The 26,880-nt window shown below is 46.0% G+C and overlaps 1 protein-coding gene across 1 annotated transcript in view; it reads left to right on the top strand.

Annotated features, from left to right (window-relative positions):
• Positions 1-25,789, top strand: part of ECH2 (enoyl-CoA hydratase 2) — a 206,496-nt gene extending 180,707 nt beyond the window's left edge. The window contains exons 7-12 of the mRNA XM_086497304.1: positions 5,617-5,656; positions 5,746-5,818; positions 24,578-24,743; positions 24,827-24,897; positions 25,103-25,282; positions 25,524-25,789. Of these exons, the coding sequence (XP_086353430.1) occupies positions 5,617-5,656; positions 5,746-5,818; positions 24,578-24,743; positions 24,827-24,897; positions 25,103-25,282; positions 25,524-25,608 (615 nt within the window). The 3' untranslated portion in view covers positions 25,609-25,789. The remainder of the gene's footprint in view (positions 1-5,616; positions 5,657-5,745; positions 5,819-24,577; positions 24,744-24,826; positions 24,898-25,102; positions 25,283-25,523) is intronic.
• The last annotated feature ends 1,091 nt before the right edge of the window (positions 25,790-26,880 follow it).

Here is a 26,880-nt window from a genome sequence, read left to right as displayed (position 1 = left end):
CGTTTGCTACGTCAAAAAGAGCGTCTCAAAAATAAAACAAAAATCATTGGAAAGAAACCAACAACTAAGGTTAGCAGTTGCCACGTCCTCGTGACATAGTTAGCAGCTGCCACGACCTCGTGACAAATTTCCTCACTGGCCATGTTAAACACACACTAATGGATAGAGAAAAAAAAAACATCAACTTGTACCTTGTGAAATTGAAGTCTTTGTGTTTTGTATGCTCCGCGATTTGCGTTGCACGCGAACCTCACCTTGCGGGAATTGTAGCACTTCACGTGTAGTTCTTCGTAAGAACACCTTTGTTGATTCTTCACAAAAACTCGTCGTTTTTGTGAAGACTTTTGTTCACTTTGAAGCTACCTTCTTGAGGAAAAAAGAATTTTTGGAGGAAAACTTGCCTTCCTGCAAGAAGTGAAAAGGAAGGGTGAAACTACTCCCTTGAAGTTTGAAGCTTTCCCTTTTCTTATAGCTTTCTTTTCAACACAAGTATGCTATCTTTCCTTGTTATACACAACAAGGGTCAATAGCTTGATGGTAAAGTGTTGGCCTCTTATCCTGATGGGGTGGGTTCAACCCTCCATGCAAGGGCTAAGCGGGCCTTCCTACGCGCGCAGCCAATGGCACCAACGGAAGCTTTCGGGGCCTCGGTGCCGTAGAGTTACCGGTCGAATTTGCCTTGGTCGGCTTTGTCGGTGCGCTCTCGAGGGCGTAGGTGGGGCGGCCACAGTCAGCTATCGGTGTCTGTCTTCACGCGCTGCACACAGGAAATTGTGGTTGCCTTCTTATTGTTGCACAGTGGAGACGTCGCTGTCTGCGGAACGTGGGAGAGAAGCAACGCGTCGCATGCACATGCAACCCGCTTTTTCCCTTCCGCAAAAATAGCTCGGATACTAGTGAAAGGGCGGTGGTAATGCATGTACTAGTCTCTACCCAACCGTCCTATCTTATAGCCTCTCCCTAGCGTACAGAGTGTCCGGCGTGCCGGTGGTCTCGCCCGTAGGACCCGTGTCCTTACAGATTTGGATATGATCTAAATGTGCATTGATTGAGTTGACTTTGTAGAAGTGCTAGATTTGCATCGTCTAGTGCGTCGGTACTTAGTGTTAGTGTCTACTGAACTAGTTTATGGCTTATGTCTGTTTTTGCAGGCGTAATCGAAGGAAATTACAATTCTTTCAAGAGGGGGGTATGTCACAAAATTATGACGTGGCATGACCACTTGGACAACCCTAGCAAATTAAAAGTCACTATAAGTTGTTCCCAACTTATGGGTATTGGCCGACAGGGCCCAAGGTACATAAGACCCAAACTAACAGCTGGTGGGCAGGTTGTACGGATGCCACAAATTACACTGACAGGCTGACTTTGCATTCTGTATGGAATTTCCGCAAATTGTGATGACAATGCTGACATGGCACAACGTACGATTTTCGCGTTTCACGATGCTAGCTTTTGGGGCAAATTGCTTTTGAGTTTGAAAATTTTCATGTAACTGCGTTTCCATGGCCAAGGGTCTTTAAATAAGACCCAAGGCCACTCTCTGGCTCAGCTTGGCTGACGAGATTAGGAGTAGAGAGGACCCATGGGCATTGTAACTTTGACAAGCATTAATATAAAAATAACTACCAAAAGGGGCATCAGTCTTTGGGGCCAATTTCTCTGGGCATCAAACTATGCCGGGCCTTGCCGACTCAATAGAACTGTGATTTAAGTAAAGTATTTTAAAGTGATTCTCTCGTGTGTCGTGCCAGATTCTCGACTTGGGGTTCCCAAGTGTCTCTCTCTCTCTCTCTCTCTCTCTCTCTCTCTCTCTCTCTCTCTCTCTCTCTCTCTCTCTATCACCCAAGTGTGGTAGATTGGTTATGCCATTTCCCTCTTGAATAACAGGTCTTGAGTTCAACTCCTCGTCGGCTAGATCTTTAAGGTCTCTTGGGATAGTTTCCTACGACGTTAAAACTTTCTTCTTCTTCTTCTTCTTCTCTCTCTCGCTCTCTCTCTCTCTCTCTCTCTCTCTCTCTCTCTCTCTCTCTCTCTCTCTCTCTCTCTCTCTCTCCATCTTTAAAAAAAAAACATCCTCTTATAAAATAAACATGTTAGGGGCACAACCTCAAGATAAACGTACATAGCCGATCACACCTTTGGTGATCCCAACAAAAGTCTATAAAATTTACAATAAATGGCAAAGACTAGGTCTTGGCTTATAAGGAAATTCTCTTTGTCACAAAGTTATGACGTGGCATGCCCAACTGGAAGAGAAATGGCCAAATGAACAAGAAAATTTGAAGTACCGAACCCTTTAGCACACACAAGTTCTCGAGGAGAATCAGACAGAGCAGTCAAGATTTTGTTTGTCAAGGAACCTTCGTGTCCCTGCCTTGGACTCCCACCCTTGTTCCATCGCGCGTTAGTCGTGCTCCCATGTTCGTCGCTCTATCTTAAGAACCATTAAGCCATGAAAGAACCACGGAGTGGGGGCCACTGTGAAATACCAACACCACGGACAAATTTCCGGCGGGAGAGTTTGATAGAGCGGAGTACAAACGTCAACTGCAAATTGACATGTGTGAAAGATTAAAGTACTCCCAGAACCCAAAATATATGAAGCATGTGAAGACTTACCCGATGGATGACATTTACGCGAGATGGCGAGAGGCCATTGATTCTCCTCTCAGGTCGGGAAGAAAGATGAAAGGAGAGACGAGTGCAGAAAATCGAAAACTATACTCTTAGAAAGATCCGGACAAAGCTCTTGACAAGAAGATGAACTAGATAATGAAAGGCTTGAAGCACTCTCGGAAGAAGAGGAAATCGGCGGATTTCCCCGTTTATTTGGGTTGGAAGTCAACTGTCGAGGTGGCAAGCAGATCTAGCAATCCAGAAGAGGAGAGCTTGTCCTGTTCTGACAGTCAACAAATGACCAAGAAGATCAAGGAGTTCAAGGAAGGGGGTTAGGATGTCAGGTTTGAGAAGTTTTCAAGCTACCAGGACACCCATCGAGCCCTTGAGTTTATACAGCAGTTTGATGTGCCTTCTCTGGAGGTTGGTTCTCGGAATACTCCACGGTCCGAAGGGCGGCATCTTACTTAAAAGAAAATGCTCAGACATGGTGGTCTACTATGTTGTTACGCAGAGGAGCACCTGCGACGTGGGTAAAATTCAAGAAAATTTTCGCATCAACTTGGATATCAAACGTATATGAAAGAGATGTCATCACGGCTTGGCATCATTTGACAATGACTAAGAAAGATACATTGGATGACTATTGCTAGAGGTTTTGGGATACTTATTTGCTAGTGTCTTCGTTTCTGAAGATTACTTTGAGGGACCATATTGAGTGGTTTTGACGTGCCAGAGGACAGGGGAGGTTCGTGAGGTTAGCCACAAGTTCCAGGGCACAAGGAAAGAATGGAAAGGAAATCAGGTGGTAGCTCAGAGAATTCCACGGATCCAAATTGAGGTGCCAAGGACAGGGAGGCCAGCAAGGCTACCAATAGGTCACAGGGCACGAGAAAAGAACAAAACGGTAAGCTAGGTCCACCGGATAATTTGCCCTCGATGGAAAGTGGATGGAGGAGGAGAACCTCGCGAATTCTCTTCAGAGAGAGCTATAAGCTTTTGGGCTATTAGCAGTGTCTTTGCCAAAAGTTATCGATGAATCAGCAGGTTGAGTTTGGTCGATGCGGAGTGCACAAGAGGGGAGCCACTCCACTCCTTTGTCACAAATTTCCTAGATTAAATAAAGTCATTAAGTTCTCTTTGAGATTTTAGGGTATTGACGGGTTGACAGTATTTTGCGGAATGACTTAATGAATTGTGTGCATTGAATTGGAAATTTATGTGATTGAATTGAAAAAATGTGCTCGTCATGTGTACTGTTAGAGACATGTAGAGAAAGATAAAATGTCTGCAACATTTTGTTTGATGAATGATTTCAACTTAGTGCTTCTAGACATCTGTTCGAGATCAGCGAGATCTGGATGTGATTGCTAAGTGAACGAGAATTGAATGAGATTCTAGTGCATCAAGATGTCTATTTGGATGAGATGACTGGATGTTGTTGTGAGTGCGTCAAGAGTGAAGGATGAGATGGTTGCACAATGATCTAGGTGCATCAAGAGCATAGAAACGGGGGACGGGGGGCCGGAATCTATAGGTTGGCTCCGTTCTTTAGTGGTTTGACACGTCAGCAGTTTGTGACATCCCCCCTTCTTGAAAGAAAGTAATCGTCCTCGATTACAGCATATCTGCAAAACAACTCAAGTTAGCTCAAAAATTTCCGAGGGACAATCTGAGAGACAATTAGTTTTCTCATTCCAAATCAGAGCTCTTGATTTCCTGGGTCGTTGGCTTCCCAGAAGAACCTCATCCAATAAGGAGTCTCATTCGGGACCGGAACTCTTGATATCTTGGGTCGTTGACTTCCCATAAGTATCTCATCCATTTAGTGGTTGGTACATCACAATGCAACATGAATGCTCACATATGCATGTTACAAGACATAGAAACATAAAGCTGTCGATGAACACTCCTCCTGCATAACCTAACAAGGTCTGGGCCAAGAGATATTCAACGACTCCCTCATCACTCCTCTTGCATAACGTAAAAAGGTCCAAACCAGGAGATATAGAGGCCTTTTACAACTAAGCGCCCCCAAGACCGCAGCCTGTGTCATTTGGAGGTGCTGAGAGTAACCATTGCTCAGACTTCTTAATACTCCCCCTGTAAATGAGCATCCAATTTCGGGCCATGAGTTAAAAAAAACAACACTTTCAAACATTTCAATACACCCCCCCCCCCCCCCCCCCACAAATAACCACAAGGGTCTAGGCCATGAGTATGAACAAGCATTCTCAAACATCATTTCTCAGTACTCCACGTGGGAGTAAAATCACCAATCATTGAAACCAATATTACGCTCCTTTACGGATTTTCGCAATTAGTTCTGACATGATGACGTGGCAGTGTCCGGATTTTCGCAAAACGCGCTGGCAGCTCTTGGGCACTAGTGTTTTTATGGTTTGATGCTTTTTGAGCTTCAAGCTTTTCATGTAACTGCGTTTCAAGGGGCAAGGGCCTTTAAATGTATAGAGGGCTCATTCTCTGGCATGCTTCAGTACGAAGGTGCAAAGGGTGGAGTACCGGCATTGTACCAAGTTCAAGTAATTTAAAGAAATACGGAAAGGGGCGCCAAGGTTTGGGGCCAATACTCTCTGGGGTGGAACTTCGCCACTCTCCTCCGTGTTGTCTCTCTTTCAGTTCAGTTGTTATTGAAGTGCTTAAAGCTGTTTAATCTGTTCTTTTTCGTTGGCACCCGGTGCCAGTCCCGTGACATACAGAGATGAATCAAGGAGGTTTCTTCACAAGAGAGGGGTAAAGAATCTCTCTCTCTCTCTCTCTCTCTCTCTCTCTCTCTCTCTCTCATTTGTTCCCACAAGTTTATTAGGGAACAAGTTTATTATTGCTTAATAGTTCTTGCTTGTGAATCCCTTTGGTTTTCGTAAGTTGAACTATCATTCAATGTTTCATGGCTTTTGCCTTACGTTTTTCTATATTGTATTAGTAGCGTAGTATATTTACTAAGATAACAACACATTTTCTATGTATGTTCTTTAGATCGCTTGTTCTTCACGAATTTCTCAACTTCATGACAAAGGTACTTTGCTCGTCAACAATGTAAAGTAGGAAATTGTAGTTTTTTCTTTAGTTTTTTAAAAGCACTCAACATGTGAAAGCTTGATATAGAGAAAGCAGCTGTTCTTGAGATTGAGACTCTTTGCAGGGAGTCTCAAAGTGGGGAAGTCCTTTGCTTGAGCAGGTAATTTCTTGGCTGCCTTGTTAGCTGGCTTTATTCATGCTTTAATACTTATCACTTTGAGATCTTCATTGGAGTAAAGGCTTAAGGTGGATCGAAGTGTGGTCTTTCCATTCCATGTTTGTTAAGTTCTCTTATTGATTTTTTGTTTTTTTCCTGTGTGTGGGTTGGGGGGGGAGGGGGGAGATAAATCAGGAAGGGTACTCTAGTTTCTTGTTAGTTCAAATGTTTGAAGACTAGTCATGGGTGCAAAATCATTTGAGTATACAATATTAAAATTTACAATTGTCATGGGTGCAAAAGCATTTGAGTATACGATAGTAAATTTACAATAGTATACAGCCATGCCCCAATTGTCATAATTTTAAGATGCTCACAATATGATTTGTGTTACCAACAATAGGAAATTCAATCGTCTCTCCTCATTGTCATTTTCGATGTCCCTATTCTTTTATACACAAATTCTTCATCATGAAGGATTTTAAATAAGATTGATTGTTGGATTGCTGAGATGGAGCTCGTTGTTGTTCTGTCTCCCTCTCTCTTAGGGAGAAGGGGCTTGGAACCTCCTAAAGCCCAAATGAAGTAGGTCAGGTTGAAAATTATGTTAGAAGCAAAAGAACACCATAGATACTGAGGGAGTTTAAACGGTAGGGGGGAATCATCAGTGAAACAAATTTACAGAATGGAGGTTATACAAACCAATGAATGATTGGAAACCATTGTTACAAAAGCCACTACAATAGCCACCCATTCTCGTAGATAGCTTGGCAGTGTAGAAGAGTTCAAAGTGTCAGCAGTCAGCTGCCTTTCTGAGCTCAACGGCCTACCACCGAGCTCCAAGATGAAGCCTTTGCAATTAACCTCCATGTGACAAGTTTTAGGGTTAGGGTTTTTGCGTCGAGGTCATAGATGCAACTGACCACTGCGTTTATTTGGCCAATCACAGACTCTCTCTCTCTCTCTCTCTCTCTCTCTCTCTCTCTCTCTCTCTCTCTCTCGGCGGTCCATGCCAATCTCTTGATCAAAGCCAGAATCCTTTATGTGGCACATCGACTTTCTCTATCTAGATTCTCTTGTCTCTCTAGAGTGCTGATTTTCTCTCTCGATTCTTCTCGTTTTCTCTCTGAAAGAGTGCAAAATTTTTTCTCTCTAAAAACAGAGGCTCTCTCTTTAAAAGTGATTGTATTAATAGATGCTAAAAAGAAGTTCATGTTCTACCAATTTAAAGGAAAAACCTGGTGCCTCCTAATTTTGGAAAAAGGTGCTTTTTGTGGGATCGCCTTCAAAGGAGGGGGGAAGGGGGGGGGCGGGTGTGAATTCTGGGCGCCCTTCTTTTTCCGCAGCTTCTATTCGTGCCAGCCTATAAAAGAAACCCTTTCTTGCTCGCTTGAGACACAAAGTTTTTAGAAGATTGACATCGCGTGATTGAATGAGCATAGACTCTCTGATTTTAGCCCTCTGTCTGCTTGTGCGAGAAGAGTTCTAATCAATAAAGAAATACTCGTGCGGGGGTGCTAATAGTGGCAGTTCTGGGACACCAATTGTGTAAAGGGGCAACCCGCTACGACATTTTCTCTCTCTATCTATTCACTTTTTGTTACAATTCAAATGTTTCAAATTCTTTCAATCGATAAAGTGCTCCATAGTTTTGCAGATTGTGGTTTTCTCTATATATTCCATCAGATCACTCGTTGGAAGTGATTAGAGTGGTATCAAAGATTCAACTGCTTCTTTGCCCTCTGCAAATCGATACAGGCTCCTAACAACATGGAGACGGGACACTGAGATTATCAAAATGGACATGCGGAAAATCAACGGTCCTTTCACCCAAAAACTTTTGGAGGAGACCTATGTTCAGTACGTGATATGACAATTGGTCAACTGATTTTGCACAATTACTGGGTTCACTGTTATCCTTGCTATCCTTCTTTCATTTTCAGATTAAACTAGTTAAAGGCAAACGCAACAAAGTGGCTGACGCACTTTGATGTCGACCTTATGCGGCTTCAGTCACTATTATGACTTGACGCCTTGAAGCATTTATATACTACGGATCCTATTTGCAGATGTTTTTGAGCGACTTACGCCTGGATTCTCTATTCCTGCAGCATGATTTGTATCGGACCAATTTGGTGGGCATCAAGAAGATAGTCAAAATTAAAGTAGGGTGCCCATTTCACCAGCCATGAGTCAATGGCAGTCTCTTCACACTCCTTCCTCTCCCCTTTGAAGGGGTCAGGACGAAATTGAAGAACCAAAGAGGCCACGAACAGAAATTGGATTGGCGTAATGTAACTTTGTGAGTTGTTGTTGGATCTCTAACAATTGGTGTTGAAGCATTGCAACTAGAGATGCATCAATGGTTGTAGATGGAGAAGGAGAGCCCTCGACACGGTGCTCGTGAAAATGTGTGGAGTCGAGAGGAGATAATTGGGACCCCTCCATTTGTTGATGCGTGCTAGCGGCGCCATTCTCATGGTGCTTTGCATCGTGTGAAGCTTTGTCGTGAAGATATGAATATACAGGAGTGTTGTAGCAGGCTACAGTGTCACTTTCGGAGGACACAATTAGTACAGTTGGTCTAGGCTGTTTCACAATGAACGGACCCTCTGGGCTGGGAGTGACACGTGGCAGTGGCAGGGTACCGACGGTGGTCTAGTGGACATCGTGACCAGGTCACCACATGGCTGACATTTATGAGCCGTTGGTGGCCCTTTATGGTGTTACATATGAGTAGTAGCGGTTGGTCATCGGGATCATCTTCTTCACCTTTGGTCCAGCATCGCTCTCGAGAGCAGTGAGTCTATACACAGAGCACGTCTTCACCATCCCTGCACATGTGAGTCTCGACACCCCATTGTACCTGTGAGTCCTGGGCTGGAGCTGAGTGCGCTGCCACGCCAGAGTCTGTATCGGTGCTTTGAGATAGTCGAGTCACTTGTTGTGGTCTACTCTACTGCTGCTGTTGTGTCACTGTGAGCTAGGTGTGTCTATTGTTTCCTGTTTTCAGCTTGTTTGAGTGAGATTGTCACGCACATTGCACTGAGGACCACCCACTGTAGAGAGCACGACACATTATCCGCGCTACAGGTGCTCTCATTTTGGCGATCACGGTGGGACCTCAACGGAAATCTCACTCTGTGAGGTGCAAATCTTGGAGCTAGTTGGGTCTATCTAGTTCGCCGACCTTGCCTTGCACTGTTCTCCTCTCTCCTGGTCCAACTGTTCTCTCGCCCTGGTCCAACCTGCCCTCGTCTCTGGTCTAGATCCCCTCGACCCTGGCCTAGTCCTCCTCGTCCCTGGTCCAGCTTGGTCTAGTCACTTGCCTGGTCTAGACCCTGGTCTAGTCCTTCTCGTCCCTGGTCCAGCCTGGTCTAGCCTAGTCTAGTCACTCGCCAGTTCAAGGTTTTCTTGCTCAAAGCTTGGTTGGTTTGGTGGTCGCTGCATGACCCATACAAGGAGGTCAGTCGAGCGTCAAAGAGCCCTCCTAAGTCCTTTGAAGTACTACAACAGAAGACGACCCTTGGAACCTGTTAGAAGTCCATCAACCTCATCACCCATACCTCCACATACGGCATCATCCATTCCTCCCTCCGGTTCCACATCTTCCAGATCACCATCTCCAGTGAAGCTCTCTCCTATTCTGCTATAGCAGGCTACTGAGCAACAGGCTCAGCAAGGGGCCATGGAGCCATTGGCTAGCGTTTTGGCTAAGGCAAACATCAAGTTCCCTACATTCAAAGGTCTCTCTTCAGAAGATGCTGACGACCATGCAAGGAGGTTTGTATCTCTTTGTAGGGGCCGTGGTTTGGTACTCTTTCCATCCACCTTGGATGGCTTAGCAGACAAATGGTACAGCCAGTTTGCAAAGAACCATTTTGCAACTTGGGCAGCCTTAAGACAGCACTTCTGTGCAGCTTTCCGGCCAGGTGACTACCAGGAGAAGGTGTTGGATGAGTTAGCCAACATGGTGCTCCAGCCAGAGGAGACTTTTGCAGAACTTATGACGAAAACCAAGTCTCTGGTTGCCAAGCTTCCCCAGCAACCAGGTGAATTTATGGCTAAGAAGTGGGTAGAGAAGGCGCTTCCCAAAAGTTCTCAGCAAAAACTTCGAGAGAGTCTCCGACCCGACACCACTCTAGAGGAGTTCAGCGTAGCTGCTACGAGGATAGAGGGGGCTAGGAAGCTGTTCACCAACCCCCCTCACATAGAGACCCCCTCTGTGTTTTTGGAAAGTCCTTCTGATCCTTTAACTTCTTTACGCAGGGAACTGGAAGCCCTAAAGTTACAGCGAGCTCTTTAAGAGGAGAGGTCCTTCTCTCTTAGACAAGAGAAGCCTCCACATCATGAGGCATTGGAACAAATTAAACGCGAGCTAGAAGAGCTCAAGTGTCAGCAAGAGACTAAGGCTACGGTTTGGTGTAGCTCATGCCGCTCTTCAAGGCACCCTCCACAAGGATGCCCCCTTCAGGTTTACTGCCACTTCTGTGAAAAATCTGGACATGAGGACAAGGATTGTTACTACCTCAAAGGATTGCGACAAATACAGCAAAGTCTTGGTCCTTCTCTTCAGCAAGGGCCAGCACCTGCATCCAAGATGGTTTCTCCCTGTGGCCATCCACACCATATGCCACCTTTGCTGACAGCCCCTCCTATGCAAGGTATGCAGAGCACTTTTCCCTCTCAGAGCTTTTCTCATACCCATGCTCCCTCACCACCTCACAGCTTGTATGCCTCCACCTCCAACTCCATGGAGCAGGGACCACCTCACAGCTTGTATGCCTCCACCTCCAACTCCATGCTCCCTCACCACCTCACAGCTTGTATGCCTCCACCTCCAACTCCATGGAGCAGGGACCACCTCGTCCTTCGACTCGTCCAGTGAATCGGCCCATTTTGTGCTACAGATGCGGGGAATATGGTCATTACCAAAGCAAATGCCCTCTGCCCGAAGGGTCTCCTTCCTGCCGTCATTGCCCTGATATGAAGGATCACTACAGTAAGGATTGCCCTAAAATTCGTGCATCTACGGCTTCGAACCCAAGTCAAAGCCAGACTCAGTTTGCCTTTCCCAAGCTCAATTTGATAGCAGTTAGCACTGTTTCTCAACCACCCCCTTCTACCCACATGGTTACCCCTCAAAATAAGCCGCCGCAGTTGGCAGAGGAGCCATCGGGCGTCCTCACCCGGGCCCAAATAGCCACTCTCGGTCTTAGCATTCCATCAAGTTCAACTCCCCCACACATTCTCACACCAGTGAATACCCTGCCTGCAACTGTTAACAAGCAATCCCCCAGTGCTATGAAAGAATCCAACTCTTTGCTCTCAGATATTGATGAAGCTTTCTTGGAAGCAGTTTCCAATCTATAGAAGATCAAAGTACCAGAGGAACAACAACAGGTAGAAAAAGCGAAGCATACAGCAGAGACAGTCTTGAAGAACACTTTCCAACAAGTGTCTCTCTATGACATGCTGCGGCTAGATGCGAGTTTCAGAAGTGACACCCTTGCAGTTATTCAGTCACTTTACCCTGGAGCAGGACCTAGTGGCGGGCATCTCCCAGTGCGACCATCAGAGTCCTATATGATATCCAATCCTGCTGCTCCACTCACTGATCATAGAAGCCCTCGCCTGACAGTGTTCGTTTTAGGTCGGCAATTCTCAGGAGTGATAGTGGATGGTGGATCTGGCATCAACCTGATGCCCAAGTTCACTATGTTAGCTCTAGGTCTACAGCCTACTCGCCCTCCTCCCTTCACAGTTACATTGGCCAACCAGGGGACAGTCTACCCAGTGGGCATAGTGGACAATGTGCCTTTGCAGGTACAAGACTTTACTATTAACTTGGATTTTGTGGTGGTTCGTCTTCCCCAGGTTGAGGGCGGGATTTCCCTTGCTTATTGGAAGACCATGGCTGCGACACACTAAAGCACTCCACGATTGGGGAAATGATGCAATGTGGATACATACTTCTGGTTCCTCGATGCAACCCATCCTCTTAGAAGGTGGTATGGATCCCGTGGTGCAGCAAGTTTCTCTGTCAATGGAAACCAAACCTGCACAAGAACAGCCTATTACACCTGAAGGGTCAGATGAAGATTTGTTCGAGTGGTTGGAGGCTACAAAATCTATGCCTTGTTATGGAGTCTCTATTCACTCTTCGCCTGAAGAAACACCCTCTTCAAATGATTCCACAGTAACTAAATCTAATGTGCCACCTGAGCCTATGAAGAAGCATAGCAGCAGTAAGAAACCTCCTCTACAGGAGTTCACCCCCCCTAAAACATCAACCCTTTTGGTGTCTGCTTCTCCAACCAGAAGAAAGCTCTCCTCTGTGTCTAGCAAACTCCCTTCTCATAGCCCGTCCTGCAAGATGAATTCCAAGATCTTGATAACTGTATTGCTCCTAATAGCTGGGTGCTCTTTGTTTGCCACTATCTATCCTCTCCCCCTCGCCCTACCCTCCTCCTCACCCCCTCGCCCTAGTCCCTCCCTCGCCCTACCCTCCCCCTCTCCTCCTCGCCCTAGTCCCTCACCCTCCCTTCCCCCTCTTCCCCTAGCCCTCGCCCTACCCTCCACCTCATCCCCTCGTCCTAGTCCCTCACCCTCCCTCCCCCCCTTCCCCTCGCCCTGGCTCTGGCCCTACCCTCCCTCACCCCCTCGCCCTAGTCCCTCCCTCGCCCCCTACCCTCGCCCTACCCTCCCCCTCTCCCCCTCGCCCTCACCCTACCCTCCCCCTCGCCTAGTGGCCATCACTACCCTCGCCCTCGCCCTAAGTCCTTCCCCCTCACCCCCTCGCCCTAGTCCCTCCCCTTGCCCCCTCGCCCCTAGTCCCTCACCCTCGCTTCCCCCTCTCGCCCTCGCCCTACCCTCCCCCTTAAGCCCTCGTCCCCCTCACCTTCCCCTCGCCCCTACCCTCCCCCTCACTCCCTCTCGCCCCTACCCACCCCCTTAAGCCCTCGTCCCCCTCACCTTCCCCTCGCCCCTACCCTCCCCCTCACTCCCTCTCTCCCCTACCCTTCCCCTTAAGCCCTCGCCCCTACCCACCGCACCCCCTCTCGCCCCTACCCACCCCCTTAAGCCCTCGCCCCCCTCACCTTCCCCTCACCCCTACCATCCCCCTCACTCCCTCTCGCCCCTACCCTCCCCCTTAAGCCCTCGCCCCTACCCTCCCCTCACCCCTCGCCCCTACCCACCCCACCCCCTCTCGCCCCTACCCACCCCCTTAAGCCCTCACCCGTACCCACTCCCTAACTCCCTCTCGCCCCTACCCTCCCCCTTAAGCCTTCGCCCCTACCCTCCCCCTCGCCCCTACCCTCCCCATCCCCTCGCCCCTACCCACCCTCTCCCTTCCCCTTGGCTAGGCCCTCACCCCTCGCCCCTACCCACTCCCTCCCCATCCTCTCGCCCCTTCCCCCTCGCCCCTACCCACCCTCTCCCTTCCCCTCACCCCTACCCACCCTCTCCCGTCCCCTCGTCCCTAGCCCTCCCCACCCCTCAACCTCAGCATATTTTTTGGGCTATGGTCATTAACCTTTCGATCTTATGGTCATCCCTCCTTGCAGTGTTACGCAGGCTTATGCTCATCCCTCCTTTCGAGAAGAGTGTGGCAAAATTATCTGCAAGCATGGACCAGGTCATTTTTCTCTCACTATGGTTATCAATAATAAAGATGCGCTAGATCCAAACCGAGCATATCTCTTTGCTGTGGAGCTTTATTCTGTTTATCCAATTGGATTCTTGGATTATGCAATCATATTGAGTCCCGCCTATCCAAAGGCTTAAAACGTTTGCAAGCAGTACAGTGTGTCTAAACTCCACATTTGGGCCTAGAACCTGCTTCAAGAAATATGTGCAGATGCAGTACCTAAGGGTTTTCTTTCACAGTTTTTTCAGTATTTCCTCTCACCGAGACGGTGAGCGGTATTGTGGCGGGCAACCTGTAGCAGGCTACAGTGTCACTTTCGGAGGACACAATTAGTACAGTTGGTCTAGGCTGTTTCACAGTGAACGGACCCTCTGGGCTGGGAGTGACACGTGGCAGTGGCAGGGTACCGACGGTGGTCTAGTGGACATCGTGGCCAGGTCACCACATGGCTGACATTTATGAGCCGTTGGTGGCCCTTTATGGTGTTACATATGAGTAGTAGCGGTTGGTCATCGGGATCATCTTCTTCACCTTTGGTCCAGCATCGCTCTCGAGAGTAGTGAGTCTATACACAGAGCACGTCTTCACCATCCTTGCACATCTGAGTCTCGACACCCCATTGTACCTGTGAGTCCTGGGCTGGAGCTGAGTGCGCTGCCACGCCAGAGTGTGTATCGGTGCTTTGAGATAGTCGAGTCACTTGTTGTGGTCTACTCTACTGCTGCTGTTGTGTCACTGTGAGCTAGGGTGTGTCTATTGTTTCCTGTTTTCAGCTTGTTTGAGTGAGATTGTCACGCACATTGGCCTGAGGACCACCCACTGTAGAGAGCACGACACATTATCCGCGCTACAAGTGTACAGGTGTGGCTTGCATAGGGAAGATTCCCAAGACACTTAATAAATAAGCAAAAGTGTAAAAGAGAGTAGAGATAGAGCAGGGGGGAGAGAAATTTTGCGCGCTAGAGGGAGCTTGCGGTGACGTTGAGAGGAAGTCATGTCCACTCTTGTTGGAGTGGTTAAAGAGAGGGAACGGGTTGACTAACTGCCCTAGGCGCTTAGCCGCAAAAGAAGTTTCCCAAGAGAGCCCCCAAAAATGGACTGTACGAAACCGGCTAGTACACAATAGAGGGCGCTTGTTAATTTCACACAGAGGATTGAGAAGAAGAGAGGACACAGATGCGTCCAAGAACTAGATTGTCACTACACACACAAAGACTGACACCTTGTAGGCCTCAAAGAGTGGCGCTCCCTTTGGTATTTCTTTATTCGATTGAAAACAAACGATCCGAACAATTAGACCAAACTCCCACCAAGCTGTCCAAACCTGTCAAGGGCTAAAATTCTAGGTTTTCGACCCAATTTCAGCAGCATAACAAAGCCAAAATCTCTGTAGGTTAAAAGTACAAGTCTTGGACGGATTCCCTTGCATTTTAGAAGCTTTCCGTTGAGCCGTAAGTAAAATTCAGCATGGTGTAATTTCGTATTATGGTCATTGATAGGTGCCCAAACTACTGTATAACCACCCCAAGGTTTCCCAAAGCAGTTTAGGTGAGCAACCCTAAACCTACAAATAAACCCAACAAATTAAAATTCTTTGTTTTAGATCGTTTTGAGCGGAGCAAACACGTCTATGAGTGTCTTTGGAGCTTCCGCAAGCAATGGGTCACTTCCCTTTTGATTTGGATGAGTTTTTACAGGAAAAAACTCTCTTGTTTCGCAATTTGTTGTGATGGAATTGTGTGTACCTGTGGGGGATTAGCAATTAGCCAATCCTGTTTTTGTTCAGAAGGCTCTTGCCTTGGCAAACGCGCATAACACACAAGACTGTACATAGTCAGCTAAGGAGCCCAACTAGTGGGACATTGCCATATGTGTAAGGGTGAGAGAGATCCACGAGAGTAGAATCATCGCGCTACATGAGAGAAGGAAGAAGGCAAGCTTTCCATTAAAGCTCTGAACGTGAAAATCCACTCACAAAAGCCAACCACAACCTCCACTCTCATGTTGGCCACCCCCCTGAGCTTCTGGAGTGTGAGATACCTCTCCTATTGGCATGTGTCCTCTATGTCCCTTATGGTTCAATTACCTAACCCCTCCCAACTTATAAAGTTGTTAGTGACTTGCCGCATGGTTCAAATTCCACATATGCTTCCATACTCATCAAAATTCAGTGGCCCGAACTAGTCATTGATTGACCGACTTAGATTTCCGATGTGAGAAACCCGTTTTACTACAGCCGTTTCACAGTGGCCATGCAATGTCCAGTAGCAGCTTTTCAATGGTTTTTGGGAAAACAAGCAAAAATAAAATAAATAAAAATATGTAATGCATATTAAAAGAAGGCAATAGAGAAATACACCTCTTGGTGACATACCCCACCCTTGAAATAGTGCAAGCGACCTCGCTTGCATGCCAATAATACATGCTGACATCTCTTGATATCGCATATACATTATGATGGGAATCTAAGATACACATGCCTTTGAAAGTGTAGCGTGGATGATCCCACCAACCTGGTTACCATACATATATTAAACATAGAAGTCTTTTGGTGTACTCTCAAGAACAAACTTCTCCACTTAAAGATTCTATATGGAAAGAGTAGATAAGAATTGATTAACTACTCCTGTGAGCATCATGCATCAAGTTCTCACATTGCTCCATAGAGCTGCATCAAGTCACTGTGGGTTCTATTTGAAAGGCTTCAAGAAATAGTTACAATACCTGAGGTGAATCAACCAATTCAGATTCTTCCATCCATTTTACATCCAATCATGAATAGTTCTTAAACTTCACCTAGTAGCGTCTTGCAACCTTTCTTCTAACCTTTCTTTCCTTATGTACCGATATTTGTTCAAGAACAAGAACTCATCCAATTCTTCCACTTCGGGCTATTCCTCATTCTTTGGCACATCACCAACAAAGGGCCTTAGAAGGATGACATGAAAAGCATTATGTATTTTCTAGCCTTTTGGTAGCTTCAACCTGTAAGCTACATCGTTGATCCTATCCAAAATGTGAAAGAACCATAATATCGCATACTGAGCTTTGGAAACAAATGGTCCTTGCCTTTCCTTTTCCTTAACCTAAGTTAAAATAGAAGCTCACAAATGTAGGCTATTCTCTTTGTTGTAAGTATCCACAATAGCATGCAACTTGTAACACCATGGGATACCCAATAACACATCACAACCCTCAAGTGGCATAGTGTGAAACTCTTCCCCATCCACATAACTTGAATCTGGAGACTAAGCTTCCCCAAAATGGAAGTAATAGGTTCTGAATGAGCTGGACATGCTAAACCTGCTTCACCCATCATACCCATCTTCTTTGCATGGATGCCAAACTATGATGCAATTTCTGGTGATATGAAATTCACACTGTGTCGGAGTGCGTGTCTCTCTAGGGTCGATCGGGAAAGCACCGGGATTCTGGCTGTAGACGGAGAAGCAGTCGAGGTGCAAACCAAGGGAAACCAGTGCGGTTAAGACCGATTTAGTGTTAATAAGACGATGTAGAGAGAATTGAAAAGAATATCACAGATCAGAATAGTGCTAATGGCTAAAACCCAACTTAGAAAAGATACCAAAAGATGTTTCCATTAATCAGATATCTGGAACCCTTGATATAAATCGGTTGCATACGCCAACATCGGTATGCCTATTGATTTGAAATCCCCTATTCACATAGCCCAAACCCGATGAAACAATCTGTAACCTGCCAGATAAACTTCATCCTGCTTAACGCTTCTCGTGCTTCCTTCTCCTCGTTACCCTTCTTCCTTGCGAGCTCAAGAGAGCTTCCGAAGCCTTCTTTTCCTTTCACCTCCTTGCTCCCCTTTGTTGCATCAAGGTCCTGTGTGTGTGTGTGTGTGTGTGTGTGTGTGTGTGTGTGTGTGAGAGAGAGAGAGAGAGAGAGAGAGATTGGAGCCCTTCTTCTTTCCCACGCTCTGTCCCTCCCTCCTCTTCTCCGACTCCTTGCCTTCGCCAAAAAAACCTCTTTCCTCTTCCTCTTCGACTCCTCCCCACTTCCAAACACAACTTCTCAATTGCCCCTTCCCTAGCTGCCCACGTGGCATCACCATGGCAATCCTCCTCTGAAGCCTTAACAATTTAAACCTTTTTCCTTAAAAAAAACCCTGCTTTTGGTCCTCTTTGCTATGCTTGCGAAACATTGCACAGGGCTCCTCTTGCCATCCTGTAAAACCATGCTTATAGACCTGGTCCGCAACTTCGGTCCGAGCAAGCGCCGTCCCATTCCGACCCTGCCTAGCCCGTCAACCATCAGTCCCTGTAGCGCGGATAATGTGTCGTGCTCTCTACAATGTGGGTGCCCCTCAGTGCGATGTGGGTGACAATCTCACTCAAACAAATGGAAACTCACTCAAACAGAATGAAACACAGAAACAATGGATAACAACAGAACAACAGAGACACAGTAGTGGACCAGAACATGTGGACTCGACTACCTTAAAGAACCATGTACAGACTCTGGCACGGCAGCACACTCAGCTCCAACCAGGACTCACAGGTACAAAATGGGGGTGTCGAGGCTCAGATGTGCAAGGATGGTGAAGCAGTGCTCTGTGTAAGACTCGCTACCAAGACAACTACGTACCCACTCCTGATAATGACCCAACGGCTACTACTCATAGATACAATCATAAAGAGCCACAAACGGCTCATAAATGTCAGCCAGCTAAGTGTGACCTGGCCACATGTCCACTAGGCCACCATCCGTATCCCTGCCATGTGTCACTGCCCAGAGTGTTCGTCGAGTGTGAACAGACCAGACCAACTGTACTAACTGTAACTGTGTCCTGTGAAAGTGACACTCTAGCCTGCTACAGGTTGCCTGCCACAAGACTGGTCACCATCTCGGTGAGCCAAACACTGAATGAAACTGCAAAAGCAACTATATATACAATGAAAGGTGGGCAAGAGCACAGTCTTGTCACCCAAGGGAAAGTGTCGTCGCCACTGCTGCTCCAGAAGTATCCGGATCGGGAGGAGCCATCAGATCGATTGTGTAACGATGCGGTTGCTGGACTGTGCTCTGCATAACCTGGCTTCCTGTGGTTGAAGCAGCCAGGTTATGGGGTTAATATCCTGGGGTTAATATGCTTCTACTGGGCCCCAAGGGTTGACGCCGTCTGTGGTAGTACTTCAGAGGACTCAGTAGTGCACTTTGACGCTCCAATGATCTCCTTGTATGTGTCATGCAGTAACCGCCAACCCCACCAAGCTTTGGGCAAGAAGACCTTCACTTGGGCAAGACAACCTTCACTTGGCTGAACATTGGTCTAGACTCTACTAGACCAGGCGAGTGACTAGACCACCTAGCTTGGACCAGGACGAGGAAGGACTAGACCAAGTACAAGAAGGACTAGACCAAGACGAGGACTGGGTGGACTACGGCGAGAGAGGATGAGACCAGCAAGGCGAGAGACTAGACCAGCTAGATTTAGCTGTCAAGGGTGAAACTGGACCAGACCAACAGGCTGCACAGGCGAAGCGAAGAAACCAGCTACTCAACAGAGTGAGACTTCAGTTGATGTCCCACCGTGATCGCCAAAATGAGAGCACTTGTAGCGCGAATAATGTGTCGTGCTCTCTACAGTGTGGGTGCCCCTCAGTGCAATGTGCGTGACAATCTCACTCAAACAAATGGAAACTCACTCAAACAGAATGAAACACAGAAACAATGGATAACAACAGAACAACAGAGACACAGCAGTGGACCAGAACATGTGGACTCGACTACCTCAAAGAACCATGTACGGACTCTGGCACGGCAGCACACTCAGCTCCAGCCCAGGACTCACAGGTACAAAATGGGGGTGTCGAGGCTCAGATGTGCAGGGATGGTGAAGCAGTGCTCTGTGTAAGACTCGCTACCAAGACGACTACGTACCCACTCCTGATAATGACCCAACGGCTACTACTCATAGATACAATCATAAAGAGCCACCAACGGCTCATAAATGTCAGCCAGCTAAGTGTGACCTTCCGCATGTCCACTAGGCCACCATCCGTATCCTTGCCACGTGTCACTGCCCAGAGTGTCTGTCCAGTGTGAACAGACCAGACCAACTGTACTAACTGTAACTGTGTCCTGTGAAAGTGACACTGTAGCCTACTACAGTCCCCAAACCTGCAAAAACATTTGGCATCGCATCGTCGTCATCTAGCATCATCTTTAATGAGCCGTATCTCATTGTCCAAGCATCCGATTGAGGAGCTGTCACTTTTTGCTGGCTCTGTACACCGCATAGAATTTATACAATCCCTAGCAAAGCTCCAAAATTATCAGATCTCTCTCTCTCTCTCTCTCTCTCTCTCTCTCTCTCTCTCTCTCTCTCTCTCTCAAATCAATTGTTACTGAAGTGCTAAAAGTATGTTCAGTCTGTTCTTTTCTATTGGCACATCTTGTGACACCATCATCCCGTTGAACGTTGCACGAGCATTCGTGAGACCAAAAGACATCACCAAATACTCGTACAATCAAAAAGGCGTCCTAAATGCTGTCTTATAGACATCCCCAAGAGCAATTTGGATCTTATGATAACCACTCTTCAAGTCAATCTTGTTGAAACAAGTAGAACCCTGAAGTCTGTCTAGTATATTATCGATCCTGGGAATTGGAAACCTGATCTGGATGGTAATTTTATTGAGAGCCTTGTAGTCAATTCACATTCTCCAAGATCCATCTTTCTTTAAAACCAACAGCACTGGCGAACAATAAGGTGATGTGTTGGGATGAATGAGACCCTTCCCTAGAAGCTGTTCCACTAGGTTCATAATTTCCTCTTTCTTCTCCAGAATCCTGTGGTGAACTTGCATCAGGTTCCCTTAGTTCATCAGAACCCTCAAATGCGCTACTATCTGATTCTTGTACTGTTCCGGAATCCTGTGATGATCTGTCATCCGGTTCTTGTGATTCATTCTCTTCATTGGAAGACTCTTGCCCTCATGAGGCGAATACTATCCTGTCGGTAGGATAAGTCAATGAGCCGGCATGCATTCTAAATCCTTGCTTAGCATGTCCCATAAGTCTTTGAATAAAGTCAGACTTCTGTTCCAAACAATACTCTCGAATCTCTTTTTGGCAAACCTCAGCAAAAGCGCTGAGTTGGGTTTCTCAAAGTAATCTTCCGAAACAAAGACACTGACAATTAAGTATCTTAGAACCTCTGGCAGTAGTCACCCAATATATTTTTCTTAATCATTCTCAAACGATGCCAAGATGACATCTCTTTCATATTCATCTGATATCCAAGTTGACGTGAAAATTCTCTTCAATTTTACCCACGTCGTGGTTGCTTCTCTGCGTAATAACAGAGTAGACCACCATGTCTGTGCAATTCCTTTCAAGTAAGATGCCGCCGTTTGCACCTTAAGAGTGTTCCGTGAACCAACCTCTAGAGAAGGTGACATCAAACTGTTGTACAATTTGAAGGGCTCGGTGGGTGTCCTAATAGCCTGAAAGCCTTTCAAGCCTAATGGCCTAACCTCCCCTTCCTCGAACTCCTTGATCTTCTTGCTCATCTGTTCGCTATCAGAAGACGATTAGCTCTCCTCATTTGAACTGCTAGATGGCCTCCCATGCCTTCTGGACTTTTTCAAAAATTTGATTTTCTTGCTTTTTCTCCGCTTCTTCCGCCTTTTCTGATCCTCACTGGAACTAGAGGATGACGAAGTGTTAGAATTCTCTGAAGATGAAGACAAATCTGAGTCATCCTTGAAACGAGCATGCTTCTTGGATCTGCTTGCCACCTCGAAAGGCGACTTTTGGCCCAAATAACCGGGGAAATCCACCAATTTCATCTTCTTTCAACAGTGCTTTAAGCCTTTAATTATGTGGTTCATCTTCTTGTCAAGAGCTTTGTCCAGCTCTTTCTGCGAGTACAACTTCCGCTTTTCTGTACTCGTCTCTCCTTTCAACTTTCCTCCAGACATGAGAGAAGAATCAATGGCCTCATGCCATCTCGAGTGAATCTCATCAATCGGGTAATTCTTCAGGTTTTTTGCAAATCTCAGGTCTCTGGAGTACTTCATCAATCTTTTCACACACGCGTCAACCTGCAGTTGACGTTTGTACTCCGCTCTAGCAAACTTCCCTGTCGAAAATAATACTCAATTCTTCATTCTTTTCTTCAGTTCCCGTGCCGGATTTCAACTTTTCTTTGCCTCCCCCCTGAGAGGTGTTCTCTGTCAGATTATCCATGAGAACCCACGTGCACTCTTGGGTTCTTTATGGTTTATGCCCTAAAGACAGAGCTATGAAGACGGGAGCGCGCCCGATACACGATGGACTAAGGGTGGGAGTGGCTAATAAGTCCGGGGGCAGTGCACGAAGATTCTCCTCAAGAACCTTTTTGCGTTGCAAAAGGGATCAGATCCTCTGTAGAAGAAGAATCTTTCTGAGCTCGAATACCACTGTTATAGGCTTGGACACTCCAAGTGGGAACTTAATAGCAACACACAAACAAAAACTTCAAAATCACTGAGCTTTGAGAGAGAGAGAGAGAGAGAGAGAGAGAGAGAGAGAGAGAGAGAGAGACGACACAGCATGACAGAGTTCCGCACCTAGAAGCACTGGTCCCAAAGACTGGTGCCCCTTTCGGTATTTCTTTATTATTGCTCACCGCAGAGTACAACTCCCGAAGGTCCTCTGCTCTCAGACTCTGCTTCCAGATGCTCTGTAGAGTGAGAGGCCCAAGGGCTCTTTTAACTTACAAGGGATGCCCAAAAGCAATCAGTTCAAAAAGCATTAAACCCCAAAAGCTATGGTCCCCAAAAGCTAGCGTTGGAATCTACAAAAGTTGCGAGCGTAATTTATGAAAATCCGTATAGCCTGCCACGTTAGCACAACAGTGCAACATGCGGAAAATCCGTACAACCTTGCCACGTTATCATCCGTACAGACTACCACGTCAGCATATCAACGCATTTTACGGCCATTTCTTTTCTAGTTGGGCATGCCACATCATCACTTTGTGACAATCTCCGGAGTCATGACAGAAACTCCGTATGCTGAACTTTGTGTTGATGTATGGTCATGGGTGTGTGCGTGTGGTGTGTGTTGTGTTTGAGAGCATATGTTAGTACCTAGTTGTACACCCACTATTGGGCACCGACGGCGTTCGTGGAGATGCCGTAGTGTTTAGTCAATACTGTGCATGATGGAGCTGATGGTCATATTGTCTTGTGGGTGACTACCATGGGTCTATACCTCTTTCCTTTAAGAGTGAATCTGGGCTTATCCTGGATTCATCTAGGTATATTAGTTGTTCAGCTATGTTGTTATCATTTTATTAGCACATTCCTTATGAGACTCGGAGCATACTTCCACATTATGCATTTGAGCACCAGAAACGGATTTATTGTTACAACAGTAGTTCACTCCTAAAAATGAACTTCAATGAAGGCCTCATGAAGTCACCAGTAGAAAGGGCTCCTTACATCAATCATGACTTCAGCTCCCATTGATTTTGGTGGTAACTAAATGGGTTTCCTAGAATTATTGGTTGACCCTATATCTCAATTGGGGGCTCTTCTTTTTACTTCAGGGGCCAGAGGCTTTTACAAATTTTTAAGGGGTTTTTCCCATAAGCGGTATTAATCCAACAGCCTAGAGTGTTTTTGCGAGTGTTGTTTTAAAGGTCTCAACTAAGGTAACTTTGAGGCAGTGTTGTATTTTTCCTGTTTTTCTTTTTAGTACAATTCTGTCTCTCTCAAAACATATTGAAGAGATTATTTAAGCAAATTTGACATGGAATTTTAATAACTCTTGGTATGCTCGAGAGTAATCCATAATCGACACAATCTGTGGGTCTCATCTCAGGCTTGTGACTTGGAAGTAGAAGAACCCCAACCCCAACCTCAACCCTTTCTACCCTTCCATCCACCTACTGTTTGCAGCCCAGAGCTGTAGCCATTCTGCCACCATCGGTGACCTTGAGGTCCATTTCGGCAGCCTAAAATAGAAAAAGGAAACTTTTAGGCAAATTTACTTTTCCCCCACTCTATGGGTCTATCCCTTTCTTTGGGGCTACATTTGACAGTAGGAAAGTAGTCTAGGCAGATTACCAGCCTTAGCCCCTCCGTTTGACCTTGTTCCCCAGCTTCGGAACAGTTTTGGTAACTTTCCTTACATTCTAGGGCTATCCCTAGGCCATCTTTATTGGGGAAAAGCATGCTGGAGTCCCCAAGTAACTTTGGTCTTTGGATTCGTTTTTTTCATGTTCCAATTTCTAATATAGATAGAGAGTTGTGTGGATGTACTGAGATACAGAGACCAATTGTAATTAATTGGAGATAAATACCCAAGGAAACTGCCAGGGGCACCTACCTTAGAGGCCATTGCACCTCTGTGAGGCATCACCATGTAGCCTGATTTGCTTTTCCTGTGTCAGTTTTCTGGTACCAGCAGCCTAAAAAGGGAACTTTTAGGCTAATTCACCTCTTCCCCACTCAATGGGTCTATCCCTTTCTTTGGGGCTACATTTGACAGTAGGAAATCAGCCTAGGCAGGTTTCCAGCTTAGCCCCTCCATTTGACCTTTTTGCCCAGGACCCCAGCTTCCAAACAGTTTTGGGAACTTTTTTTAACATTTTAGGGTTATCCCTAGGCAATGCATTGCATGCTGAAATCCCCAAGCAACTTCTGTCTTTGGAAGTTGTTCTCTTCTGACACAATTTGTCGAAATTTCTAATATAGATAGAGAGTTGTGTGGATTTCCTGAGATACAGAGACCGGTTGTAATCAACTGGAGTATAAATAATCAAGAAACCTGCCAGGGTCATCTACCTTAGAGGCCACCAATGCGTCCCCCCCCCCAACACACACACACACACAATTTGATCTACTAGCTGCATTCACTCAATGGTGGGTACTCAGGATAATGGTGACCATGAAGACGTGGAAGATGAAATAACTGCTGAGTTCATTCTTACGTTCATTTTAGTTTGGTGGTGTGTAATGGTTGATCTTTGCGATGGTTCGGGGAGCATATTTTTCTCATTTGGCTGGTAACTTAAGGACTGCATTCTGTTTTGTATGATTTCTGGTTTCCCTGCTCAATTCAACTTCCTTCTTGAAAAATCATAGGAGCACAGTCTTTTTAAGAGGAGCCGGAGGGTTTTCCAAGTCAAACTCAAAGCTGTTCTCATATGATAAGCGCTCTCCTTCATTAAGACCGCTTGTGAAGCTACCTGTCCTACCTTCCAAGACTGCTGCAGTAACTGTCCATGAGGAGCAGACACAGCCTAACCAGGTTGGCTCTTCATAAGTAAAGAAGTCTCTTAATATATTTGTCTGTCATTGCTGTTAATATGCCTAGGGATCTATCTCTTGCAGGCTTTGTTATATCGCTTGTCTGGAGACTACAATCCTTTGCATTCCGATCCCGAGGTTGCAAAATTTGCTGGGTGTGCGCCTCTCACTCTCTCTCTCTCTCTCTCTCTCTCTCTCTCTCTCTCTCTCTCTCTCTCTCTCTCTCTCTCTCTCTCTCTCTCTCTCTCTCTCTCTCTCTCTCTCTCTCTCTCTCTCTCTCTCTCTCTCTCTCTCTCTCTTCGGTTTTTAATATGCAAGCAATGACTTGAGAGGTTCCACTCTGATGTGGTTTTCTTTCAGATTTCCAAGGCCGATATTGCATGGACTCTGCACGCTTGGCTTTGCCGTGCGTGCTGTTATCAAGCACTTCTGTAATGGAGATCCTGATTTAGTGCAATCCATCCAAGGACGCTTCATGCTCCACGTCTTTCCTGGAGAGACACTTGTTACGACGATGTGGAGGGAGGGCAACATGGGAAGGCAAGTTCTGTTGCTCTTTGATGTTGTGCAGTTGACACTTGTGTGTGAATGGTTAGTCAGAATGGTAGGATGCAATTTTTGCAATGAACCACTCAATTAGCAATGCCAATAGCCTAATGCACAAAACACACATGTGTCCATTTACACACATCGATTCCAGACAAAATTAGATGGCATATAAATTGAAAGGCTGCATAATTTGGTGCATTTTACTTATATGATCTTTGTTTTCTCGTTTTAGGATAAATTTCCTTTGCAATGTGAAGGAACGATCTCGCCCGGTCCTTTCGGGAGTTGCGTGTCTACATCCGTCTCCCCGCCTGTAGCTTCATCTCTGCAATTTTGATGTACAGTTTTGTCCTTGTAATGATTGACATGCCCAGGAAAATGCATTAAAACAACATCACTTTCATTGGGAATGTTTACAGAGCATGCAAGGAGGGTGGACAAATTCTATCAACTTAAATGAACATCTGTCCACATTGTATGGTATTTGTGTCTTGGTGATACCGGATTGCTATCTTGTAGTAGTAGTAGTAATGTTGTTGGTGTGTGTGTGTGTGTGTGTGTGTGTGTGTGTGTGTGTGTGTGTGTGAGAGAGAGAGAGAGAGAGACCATCCCTGTATGATACTCATGAATGCAATGACAAACAAAAGGTGGAAAAGCTTCTTAAGGGGTTTCAATGATGCTAATTCATTGTGGAAAGGGGAATCCTTCTACATAGGCGTTCATAGAAGATAACATCATGGGTACGCCATGTAAAACATCACCATATTTGTCCTAATCCTAGGTGGAAAGCTAACATGCTATCACATGGTTGATGCCACATAGGCTTTAGATAAGGAAGGATACACAACAAGATATAAAAGAGAGCTCCAAGCGCGGGTTTATACAGATGCTAGGCTATGACACACACCCCATACTTGACAACCCTCCCCTTGGCAAAGGACTAAGAGAAAAAAGTATCTGCTCAGCATGAAAAAATGCACTCAAGAATCCTGCTGATGGCATATCTGGGGCAGATTCCATTTCCTTTGCCCAGTTTCTTTGCTTTGGAAGCACATGAGTCTGCTCTATGTAAAATTAACACTAGGTGAAAAGCTTGTTTGATGTTGCAGGTGCAGGAGCTCTTGTCCTTTTGTGTTCTCTTGTTCTGAACCATTTTGTAATCATAACTCGTAACATAGCTATCCATTCAGTTGTAAAACCAACATAATGCATGGAGATACCATGCTGATAAAAAAATTGTACAGTGGACACCCATTCTCCTTGAAGTCTTATGCTATCCAAGCTTCTAATTCTCTCTTCAGGGCACTTGTTGAGCCTTGATAATTCAGGAGCCATCAGTAGGTGCTACAACATTGTTCGAGAATATTGAACCTTGCCACAACCAGCCCAACCCAAAAACTTTTGAATCAGTTACTGGACTTAAAGATGTGCCGAGTGTCCCACCTTTTGCAGGCAAATTTTGATCCTTGGGGAAGAGACCTGCTTCCATGTTTGACATGAAATGGACAAATTAGCATGCCTTTTGAAAATAATTGTATTTCTTTGAATCATTACTCTAATTTAGCTACCATTTTGGTGGCCATGAACTC

This window comes from Adiantum capillus-veneris, chromosome 23 (genome assembly GCF_014529385.1).
Source record: "Adiantum capillus-veneris isolate H3 chromosome 23, ASM1452938v2, whole genome shotgun sequence".
NCBI lineage: Eukaryota > Viridiplantae > Streptophyta > Polypodiopsida > Polypodiales > Pteridaceae > Adiantum > Adiantum capillus-veneris.
Note: the sequence above shows the minus strand (reverse complement) of the source record. Positions and strands in the feature narration are given on the sequence as shown.